At 40.3% G+C, this 11,797-nt stretch overlaps 1 protein-coding gene across 1 annotated transcript in view; it reads left to right on the plus strand.

The window, feature by feature from the left end:
- COL14A1 (collagen type XIV alpha 1 chain) overlaps positions 1-11,797 on the plus strand; it is a 242,278-nt gene that overhangs the window by 102,805 nt on the left and 127,676 nt on the right. The window contains exon 20 of the mRNA XM_025394901.1: positions 8,694-8,823. Within this exon, the coding sequence (XP_025250686.1) occupies positions 8,694-8,823 (130 nt within the window). The remainder of the gene's footprint in view (positions 1-8,693; positions 8,824-11,797) is intronic.

The following is an 11,797-nucleotide window of genomic DNA, read 5'->3' on the forward strand; positions in this document are numbered from 1 at the left end:
TTTTTTTTTTTTTTTTTTTGAGATAGAGTCTCACTCTGTTGCCCAGGCTGGGAGAGTAGTGGTGCAATCTCAGCTTACTGCAACCTCCACCTCCTGGGTTCCAGCGATTCTCCTGCCTCAGCCTCCCGAGTTGCTGGGACTACAGACACCCCCCACCATGCCTGGCTAATTTTTGTTTTTTTTTTAGAGACAGGGTTTCACCATGTTGGCCAGGCTGGTCTCGAACTCCTGACCTTGTGATCTGCCCGCCTTGGCCTCCGAAAGTGCTGGGATTATAGGCATACACCACCCCTGCCCCCTTTACCATTTTTCATTGTGTCTACTTGATTCTTCTCTCTTTTCTTCTTTATTAGTCTGGCTAGTGGTCTATTTATTTTTTTAATCTTTTCAAAAAACGAGCTCCTGGATTCACTGATTTTTCGAAGGGCTTTTCGTGTCTCTGTCTCTTTCAGTTCTGCTCTGATCTTAGTTATTTCTTGTCTTCTGCTAGCTTTTGAATTTGTTTGCTCTTGCTTCTCTAGTTCTTTAAACTGTGATGTTAGGGTGTTGATTTTAGATCTTTCCAGCTTTCTCCTGTGGGCATTTAGTGCTATAAGTTTCCCTCTAAACACTGCTTTAGCTGTGTTCTAGAGATTCTTGTACGTTGTGTCTTTGTTCTCATTGGTTCCAAAGAACATATTCATTTCTGCCTTGATTTTGTTATTTACCCAGTAGCCATTCAAGAGCAGGTTGTTCAATTTCCATGTAGTTGTGCAGTTTTGAGTGAGTTTCTTAATCCTGAGTTCTAATTTGATTGCACTGTGGTCTGAGAGACTGTTTGTTATGATTTGCATTCTTTTGCATTTGGTGAGGAGTGTTTTACTTCCAATTATGTGGTGAATTTTAGAATAAGTGTGATGTGGTGCTAAGAAGAATGTATATTCTGTTTATTTGGAGTGGAGAGTTCTATAGATGTCTGTTAGGTCCTCTTGGTCCAAGTCCTGAGTTCAAGTCCTGGATATCCTTGGTAATTTTCTGTCTCATTTATCTGTCTAATATTGAGAGTGGGGTGTTAGAGTCTTCCACTATTATTGTGTGGGAGTCTAAGTCTCTTTGTGGGTTTCTAAGAACTTGCTTTATGAATCTGGGTACTCCTGTGTTGGATGCATATATATTTAGGATCGTTAGGTCTTCTTGTTGCATTGATCCCTTTATCATTATGTAATGTCCTTTGTCTTTTTTGATCTTTGTTGGCTTAAAGTCTGTTTTATCAGAGACTAGGATTGTAACCCCTGCTTTTTTTTTTTTTTTTTTTTTTTTTGCTTTCCATTTGCTTCGTAAATATTCCTCCTTCCCTTTAATTTGAGTCTATGTGTGTCTTTGCATGTGAGATGGGTCTTCTGAATACAGCAAACCAATAGGTCTTGACTTTTATCCAGGTTGCCAGTCTGTCTTTTAATTGGGGCATTTAGCCCATTTACATTTAAGGTTAATATTGTTATGTGTGAATTTGACCCTGTCATTATGATGCTAGCTGGTTATTTTGCCCGTTAGTTGATGCAGTTTCTTCATAGTGTCAATGGTCTTTACAATTTGGTATGTTTTTTGCAGTGGCTGGTACTGGTTTTTCCTTTCCATATTTAGTACTTCCTTCAGGACCTCTTGTAAGGCAGGCCTGGGGGTGACAGAATCCCTCAGCATTTGCTTGTCTGTAAAGGATTTTATTTCTCCCTCACTTATGAAGCTTAGTTTGGCTGGATATGAAATTCTGGGTTGAAAATTATTTTCTTTAAGAATGTTGAATGTTGGCCCCCACTGTCTTCTGGTTTGTAGAGTTTCTGCAGAGAGATCTGCTGTTAGTCTGATGGGCTTCCCTTTGTGGGTAGCCCGACCTTTCTCTCTGGCTGCCCTTAACATTTTTTCCTTCATTTCAACCTTGGTGAATCTGATGATTGGGGTTTCTCTTCTCAAGGAGTATCTTTGTAATGTCTGTATTTCCTGAATTTGAATGTTGGCCTGTCTTGCTAGGTTGGGGAAGTTCTCCTGGATAATATCCTGAAGTGTGTTTTCCAACTTGGTTCCATTCTCCCTGTCACTTTCAGGTACACCAATCAAATGCAGATTTGGTCTCTTCACATTGTCCCATATTTCTTGGAGGCTTTGTTCGTTCCTTTTCATTATGTTTTCTCTAATCTTGTCTTCACACTTTATTTCATTAAGTTGACCTTCAATCTCTGATATCCTTTCTTTCACTTGATCCATTTGGCTATTTATACCTATGTATGCTTCACGAAGTTCTTATGTTGTTTTTTTCAGCTCCATCAGGTCATTTATGTTCTTCTCTAAGCTGATTATTCTGGTTGGCAGTTCCTGTAATGTTTTATCAAGGTTCTTGGCTTCCTGGCATTGCGTTAGAACATGCTCCTTCAGCTCAGAGGAGCTTGTTATTACCACCTTCTGAAGCCTACTTCTGTCAGTTCATTAAACTCATTCTCCGTCCAGTTTTGTTCCCTTGCTGGAGGAATTGTGATTCATTGGAGGAGAAGGGGCATTTGAAATTTTCAGCCTTTTTGCATTGTTTTTTTTTTCTCGTCTTCATGGATTTGTCCACCTTTGGTCTTTGATGTTGGTGACCTTTGGATGGGGTTTGAGTGGTCATCCTTCTTGTTGATGTTGATGCTTTTGCTTCCTGTTTTTTAGTTTTCCTTCTAGTAGTCAGACCCCTCTGCTGCATATCTGCTGGAGTTTGCGGGAGGTCCACTCCAGACCCTGTGTGCCTGGGTATCGCCAGCGGAGGTTGCAGAGCAGCAAAGATTGCTGCCTGTTCCTTCCTCTGGAAGCTTCATCCCAGAGGGGCACCTGTCAGATGACAGCTGGAGATCTACTGTATGAGGTGTCTGTCGACTCCTGCTAGGAGGTGTCTCCCCGTCAGTAGGCACGGGGTTCAGGGACCCACTTGAGGAGGCAGTCTGTCCCTTAGCAGAGTTCAGGCACTGTGCTGGGAGGTCCGCTACTTTTTTCAGAGCCAGCAGGCAGGAACGTTTAAGTCTGCTGAAGCTGCGCCCACAGTCACCCCTTCCCCCAGGTGCTCTGTCCCAGGGAGATGAGAGTTTTATCTATAAGCCCCTGACTGGGGCTGCTGCCTTTCTTTTATAGATTCCCTGCCCAGAGAGGAGGAATCTAGAGAGGCAGTCTGGCTACAGTGGTTTTGTGGCACTGTGGTAGGCTCTTCCCAGTCCAAACTTCCGGGCAGCTTTGCTTACACTGTGAGGGGAAAACTACCTACTCAAGCCTTACTAATGGCAGATGCCCCTCCCCGCACCAAGCTTGAGCATCCCAGGTTGACTTCAGACTGCTTTCCTGCCAGCGAGAATTTCAAGACAGTGGATCTTAGCTTGTTGGGCTCTGTGGGGATCGGATCTGCTGAGCAAGACCACTGGGCTCCCTGGTTTCAGTCCCCTTTCCAGGGGAGTAAATGGTTCTGTCTCGCTGGCATTCCAGGCATCACTGGGGTATGAAAATAAATTCTTGCAGCTAGCTCGATGTCTGCCCAGATGGCCACCCAGCTTTGTGCTTGAAACACAGGGCCCTGGTGGTATAGGCACCCAAGGGAATCTTCTGGTCTGCAGGTTGCAAAGACCGTGGGAAAAGCATAGTATCTGGGCTGGATAGCTCTGTCCCTCACAGCATGGTCCCTCATGGCTTCCCTTGGCCTAGGGGAGGGAGTTCCCCAATTCCCTGTGCTTCCCGGGTGAGGTGATGTCCCACCCTGCTTATGCTCACCCTCCATGGGCTGCACCTACTGTCTAACCAGTCCCAATGAGATGAACCGGGTACCTCAGTTGGAAATACAGAAATCATCTGCCGTCTGCATTGATCTCACTGGGAGCTGCAGACCAGAGCTGTTCCTATTTGGCCATCTTACTCGGGCACCAAAATCAATGATACACTCTTAATCATGGCCTGGTACGCTTTTAATCATGGCCTTCCCATGTATTCTAAATTTACACTGTATCATTCCTTTTCGTCTAGAACCTGGAAATTCTTTCTTAGACATGTTTCTGATCAAACCAGGTAACTCCAGTATGCATCCAGAAGAATTTTTCTTTTGAGTCATGAAATATGTTTATTTAGCTCATTACCTGCATTTCTTGCCCTCTGTTGCATTATTTCTGACACTCTGGGAAAGAAGTCTACAAGATTTATTATTGCTCAAGTATAACATTATCATTCCTTTGCCTTCCTCTCTCAAAAAGGCTTCAATGGGAAATTATTTTTGTTTATATGCTTACACAAACAACTATTTGAGCCCAAAATCCTTTAAGGAAAGTACTTCATTTCTGACTGATGGAGGAAGTATTTATAGGACGCAGTGATAGACCACACCTACTGTGAATAGCCAGAAGGCCATTATACTGTTCTGGGAGTATACTTTTGAAAAGTTAATGGATTCTTAAACAAAATAGGTTGAATTACAAATTCACTCAGACCATACACTTCAAATGGTCCATGATTGGCAAATTCAAAAAAATAAAATAAAATTTTGGTTAGGAATGGTAATTAAATATATAAGTTGTGATATTTTATTTTCTGTGTTATTTTTCTCATATTGTAATTTAGTTCCTAAAAATGAGCCCATGGAAACTTCCCAGAGTGAGAGGCTGTTTGTTTGTGTTTTTTTTCTGGTTTGTTTGCTTTTTGTTTTTTACTCTTTCTAAGAAATACATTAAGCTTCTTAGTGAATTATTCCTGTTCATTTGGAAAGAATAACAATTTAATCTCATGCATGCACTCGTAAGCTATGCAAGGTAAAATAATAATAATATTTACTTTGGGTTATCTCTAGATAATTTTTGCTTTTCTACTTTCTTTCATTTCACACTGTTTATTTTTGAAATAGTTGGACACCTAGATGAAGGGAAAAAAAGATCAAAAGTCTTAAGCACTCTGACCCAGTTAAACAAACCTGTAGTAAAAATGAAAAATGTTGATAAATTTGGTGGTGCTTATTTGCTGCACAAAACTGTTTTTTTCCCCTCTCTTTTGCTATACAGAAGAAACTACTGTAGAATTCTTTAAGTATCAAGCTCCTTAAAATCCTCTTTTAGAGGATTTTAATTAAATAGGGTATGTGCACACTTGATTTACAGGCACCCTCTCAGGGACTCACCTGAGGGTTCTTTGAAAATTTGTATCAGTGTTTTATGAACTGTTACTGCAATACAAATGCAATGTGTTATGACTGGAGACAGAAAGTGGAGTGCATGTAAATTTAGATTATGAAACTAAGGTGGACAGGCAGAGGCACATCTGTATTAAAGTCCAAGGGTCTTGAAATCACATGGGCCAAATGACATCTTAAAATAATAACATATGGCACAGAAAGACAGATGGCTAAGACATATTATGAAAGCAAGAAAGGAAATGTGTCAAGATAAGAGGAATACCAAACCTTCCTTAACTCTCAAGGCTGATTAAATTTACACAAAGAAGTGATAAGCTTGTGTAATGAAGTTGGACAATAGTGTATGTATATGTTATACACTGTGTATTATAACATCGTAGACCAAAGTTCAGCTTAAATATATGTAAAACAAGGGGAATTTAATTTACGTTTCCAGTTGAGGTAAATGAAGTGTTTCTATACGTTCTAGATATAATTACACCTATCAAATATTTCTAGGTTAAAAAAAAAGTTTGAATTCTTAGAAATAAAACTGTAGTACCTGTCACATATTTTATAAGGATTGACTTTGAACTCTGTCTTGGAATATGGAGGAGTGGCAATGACATTGCTATACATTTTGTTTTCACGATAGGAAGGTCTCATTTATTTTAAAAGGCTAGTCAGGATTTCAGAATTTTCTAGAGCCTAAGTATAAAAATCTGTAGCTCTAACCTGAATTCTGGGTTGCAAGAATATGTCTAGAGGAAGAATACTCAAAGTGTGACTCAGTTTCCTACATGACTACATGATAAGTTCAGATATTAAGATTAACATTTTAGAAACATTGATAGCCATTTGACATTACTGCAACAACCTGAGAACATGATCACTTTTCTAACCACTTGGTTTTATCGTATTTTACAAATACTGGTCTGCAATGGATGGGAATTAAAATGACACCACCACCACCACCACCACCACCACCTAGTCCTTCACCACAAAGAGTTTGAGAATCACTATGTAGAACTGAACTTCATAAGACGAGAACACAGCCAGATACAGGGAATCCTCTTTCTACTGCAGGAACAGCTAGTTGGATGTGGTCCAGGTTGTACTGAAAAGCTTTGGGTGATATTAGAGCCAGACATGAAAATCCATTTCTGAAAAAAAATAAAAGCATGAAGCTCACTAGTTATATTTGCATCCCACCTAACCATGAACACTTTTTACAGAATTGTTTTATAAATAAAACCAGCATCTGTTCTGACCTGCAGCATTTGTTTTTAGTAGGAGCACATTTTTTTACTTTGCTTTGTCCAAACAAGCAGAGGCCAGGCAAGAGGAACTTTGCATACCCAAGAGGAGACTGCTTTTTACTCTTGAGAATGAGTATCAATAGGGTAAGAAGGTTCAAGTGATGCAGTCATGTGGAGTAGAGGACAAAGGCCCAGACAAGATTCTTGGGGTTTCGGAATGGCTCTTTTACTCAATAGCTCTATGAGCCTCAGTTTCCTCATCTGTGAAATGAGTGTGACGATACCCCTTATTTCAAAAGGAGGTAATGAAGATTAAGTGAATTACAGATTGCGAATTCCTAATCTTAAAATTCAAAATCTGAAATGTTCCAAAATCTAAAACATTTTGAACACTGACATGATGCTACAAGTGGAAAATTTCACATAGAAGTAATTAACACAAACTTTGTTTTATGCACACAATTATTTAAAATATTGTATAAAATTACCTCCAGATTATGTATATAAAGTATATATGAAATGTAAATGAATAGTGTTTTTAGACTTGGGTCTAATCCCCAAGATACCTCCTTATGCATCTACAAATATTCCTGAATCTAACAAAATCTCAAATCCAAAACACTGCTGGTCTCAAGCATTTCTGATAAGGTTTACTCAGTCTGCATATGCTATATCAGAATGCTTACAGCAGCACCTGGCACATAATAATTGCTAGGTAAGGGAGACCTCTTACTATAAATCACAGCAACTACTCCTGGCAAGCTAATGAGTCTTCTAAAACAGTCACACTGCTTTTTAGTATTCCATGTGCTAAATTTAATTGGTTAATTCCAAGACCGTGTGCTTCTCAGTTTGAAAGAAGACATTATTTAACATCAACATGGGTGGTTTGCTAGATGGACAGATTGAAATGAATGCCCAGGCTCTGCTTCAGCAGGGTTACATTTAAAAGAAACACCCTGAGGGAAGCTATGTTGATGGAGTAATACAAGTCAGGGCAACCTCAATTCTTCTCTTACCCTTTCTTAGTGCTAGGGCCGTCTAACTCATTCTGGAATAAAGCAGAGCTCCTTTGTAAATATCTCCTTCTCAGGACCCCGAGTTCACACATCAGTTCATACCTGTACATTTCAATGGCCCTTTCCAATGAGGAGCAAAATCATATTAATCTCACATAAAATCACCTAATTTAGATTTCCTTGTTTCATATTTAAAATATTGCTTTTGAAGCTTAGCAATATCTTAGCAACAGCTGCTTCTGGGTTCAACTCGAGGCTTTCTAGGGCTTATTCCATGATTTATGGGTTCCTTCCTTCATCCAGAAAGAGACAGCATCGCCCTTTGCCTGCTGGCATTTTACCCAGCACTTGAAAAGTAACTCCAGCTGTCCTGGTCTTGTGACTCCCTTAAACCCGTTTGAGTCAGTTCTTACATCCTAGCACTTTTCCAGCCATGATTAAGTTCTTTAAATGGCCGGGTGATGGGCCAGCTCCTCACTCCTGGAGCACAGACAGAAAGTTTTGTGGTTTTAGCACTGAGAACATGTGGTTTCTAGTCCAGACGATTCTTTTCGAGGTGGCAGAGTTCACACAGCCGCCACATGGCGCCCTGCACTCACTTGTGCGATGTCAAACCCACTGCTCCTTTTCTTTTTTGTGGGGACAGCCTTTTAGACACAGAGTGATGGTGATTCTAGATTGAGGAAGACAACTCCTTTCAAACAAAAAAGCTGCACCATTTTTTAGTGTTAGTGGTAAATATGCTTCAGCTCAAGAAAACTTGGCTTTAATGTGTGGTTCTGTTGCTCTTGGCTAGGGTCCATCCTTTCTAACTGAAAGAAGAAAATGCTGGGGTCTGATTATCTCTGAAGGAGGAAAGAATGGAAGGCTGACTTTGCAAGAGGATACTTAAGTAAAACAAAAAATGATAAGCAACAGGCTGGATTATAGAATGAACTCTCCCAATCCATAAACACCTGCTATCTAAATAGGCCATTATTCTCTCTTCTGGATACTTTACAAATGCCAAGAAGATGTTGAGAGAAGAATATTCCTTAGAGCTTAAGAGCATCAAATTTAAACCTTCTGTATTAGTGATTATAAACTAAGGGTTACTATGATGGGAATTTCAGGGAGAAATGCTTTTTTGCACGAATGCCTTTTCTTTTCTTCTCACTCTCAAAGCACATCTCTTTGCTTTTGATTGTTTCAAAATGTGTAAAGTTATGCTTCATTAACAAATCAGTGGAAACAGGTCTCACTAAGACTGTGGTGCTTTGCTTTTTTGTTCAGATTATGGTGCCTGGAAGCCAGAACAATCTCCTTCTGAAGCCTCTGCTTCCTGATACTGAATACAAAGTCACAGTGACTCCCATCTACACAGATGGAGAAGGCGTCAGTGTCTCTGCTCCTGGAAAAACCTGTAAGTGAAGCTTTCTCCCTTTGGATACAGACTTGTCCCCTGTAATGCACCCTGAAAGATACAGTAGATTGCAGTGAAGAAACTAAAAGATTTGGAAACAGGAAATCTGTCTGCATCCTGTCTTTACATACACAAGCTATGTGACTCTGAGTAAATTGCTTAAATGTTCTGGGCTGCAGTTTCCTTTTCTGTGGAAGTGAAGACTTGAAAAACCAGTACATCTTTCTCTTCCAGAGTTTAATTCATCAAGGTCTTGTTGATTCATCACAATGTACTCTGAGTGCCTAATTTCTCTTCACCTAACAGGTGTGCTGTAGTCCAAGCCACACTCTCTTTTATTTTTATTTTATTTAATTAATTTACTTTTATTTCCATAGGTTTTTGGGGAACAGGTGGTATTTGGTTACATGAGTAATTTCTTTAGTGGTGATTTGTGAGATTTTGGTGCACTCATCACCTGAGCAGTATACACTGAACCCAATTGGTAGTCTCTTATCCCTCATCCCCTTCCCACCCGATCCCCTGGAGTCCCCAAAGCCCATTGTATCCTTCTTATGCCTTTGCATCTTCATAGTTTAGCTCCCACTTATAAGCGAGAACATACAATGTTTGGTTTTCCATTTCTGAGTTACTTCACTTAAAATAAGTCTCCAGTCTCATCTGGGTTGCTGAAAATGCCATTAATTCATTCCCTTTTATGCAAGCCACACTCTCTCTCATCCAGATGCGTGTACTAGCCTCCTGTCAGGTCTTCCTGCTTCTACTCATGCCATCTCCTATTCTTCTCATAGCAGCTTGAGGAGGTTTTCAGCAGATAAATGATCTGCACCTCTGTTCTAAGCCTCCCAATGGCTTCTCATTATACCCAGGATAAAATCCTACGTCCTTCTGTGCCTTACAAAGATGAACCTACCACCTGGATCCTGCTGATCTGTTTGATCTCCCCTCCTGGCCATTTCCCCAGTCATACCTCCCCTTCTGCCCTCCACTGGACTCTTTGAAGTTGTTCCTGCCCTAGGCCCCATGCCCTAGCAATTCCTTCTACATGGAATATGCTTTCCCAGATGTTTGCATGTCAGAAGTTTTCTGGTCATCCTGGTCGAAGCTCAACATCACCTCCTCAGCTTTTTCTGGCCACCCCATGCAAAGTAGCCCCCACTGTCTGTGATATTATCATTTTTTGTTTGTTGCTTTTGGTCATATCATGGCACTAATTACTCTCTGGTGTTTTCTTATTTATTCATGTATTTGCTTACTGTCTGTCTCCCATCCCTGGAAGGCAAGCACTGTGAGAGCTTGGGGACTCATCAATACTGTTCACTTCTGCATGCCAAGCTCCTATGGTGCTGTGTGGCACAGAGGAGGCGTCATGCAACACTTGTTTAAGGAGGATTGACCATGGTCCTCAAATGAGAAAGATGCATGAAAACCCTTGGTTAAAGCATTACAGAGTCTTAGTTGTCTTCATTGTTGATCTGATTGTCTATTCTTGCATAAAGACTGCTCTAGAACTTAATGGTTTAAAACAGTGACCTTTTTTTTTTTTTTTTAATCACATCTCACAATTGTGTGGGTCAGGAAATTGGGCAGGACTTGCCGGGAAATTCTGCTCCACATGGGATTGATCCATGTCACCCGGTGGTATTCGCTTGAGGGCTGGGCTGGTGTGGAGAGTACAGGACAACTTTACCCACATGTCTGGCATCTTGGTGAGGGTGGCAAGCAGCCTGGACCCAGCTGAGTCCCTCTCTCTCTCCATTAGTTTCAGAGCTTCTCCACGTGGTCTTTCCAGCAAAGCAGTCATATTTCTTACATGTCACCTCAGGACTGTAACAGCAAGAGTTCCAAGAGGCATAAAATGGAAACTGCTAGTGTATCTTCTGCTGCAGTCTATTTATTGGTCATGGTAGTCATAGAACCCACCCAGATTCAAAGAAACAGTCATAGCCCCACCTGTCAATGGAAGGAGGGTCAAAAACTCTGTGACCATCTTTATCCGTCATAATTACCAATGGTGACATGTGGTTAGGTTCTAAATGGTATCAAGGGCTGAATTCTGTACCTGGGCACCGAAGTGTGGAGTTTTCAACTAAGTTTGTGAAAATCGTTAAAATTCTGAAGCCCGGAGTCCTGATTCTACTCAGCTAGGCAAATAAGTATCATCTCCTCGTTTAAAAGTGCTGGCATCACTCCCTCCTCCCATGCTTATGCCATGTGCCTCCATCCAGACTCCCACCAAGCCTGCACATGTTGCTAAACATCACCCAGAGTATTGTGAGTCCTCAGAGCTGCTATAGTTGTTTCCTCAGGGGACATGAGGAAGGACAGAAGGAAAACAGAAGAGCAGAGCTATAGGGAGATTTCAAACTTTTCACTCCACCTTTACCGGTATATTGGCCTCTTGATTTGGTCTATGCACTGGAATTTCTAGCATATGTTGGTATGTTGCTGCTGAATAAATGTTTGAAAACCAAAACCACAGACTTAAGCAACAATTAAAGAAAACATCAAGTAGTATTTTACCTAGCAAGGTAAATACTTGCTATTATTTATTTATCTTTAAATAAAAATTATTTAAAGATGATTAGTATGAAATTAGGGCCTAAATCTTATTACAGAAATGCCATTACATCTTAACAATCTCTATATAGTGAAATTATTTTGAAGTATTAGTGGATGATCTAAGCATGATTAAGCAGTGGCCGACACAACTAAGTTTTATCAACAACAAAATGATAATGACAAAATTTATACAAATTTATAATAGTGCTCCATATAAATGACTGTAATGTTTTGATAAAAAATGGATAAGTAATAATATAAAACTTCAAACAATATAGGAAATATGAAGATGAAAGCAAAAAAAAAATCAGAAACTTACCTCTGAGAATAATCACCATTAACATTCTATGAACACACCCCCAATATTGCTATTCACATATACTTAGTGGAACAGAGTGGCATGGAGGCAGAC

This window comes from Theropithecus gelada, chromosome 8 (assembly GCF_003255815.1).
Source record: "Theropithecus gelada isolate Dixy chromosome 8, Tgel_1.0, whole genome shotgun sequence".
Lineage (NCBI taxonomy): Eukaryota > Metazoa > Chordata > Mammalia > Primates > Cercopithecidae > Theropithecus > Theropithecus gelada.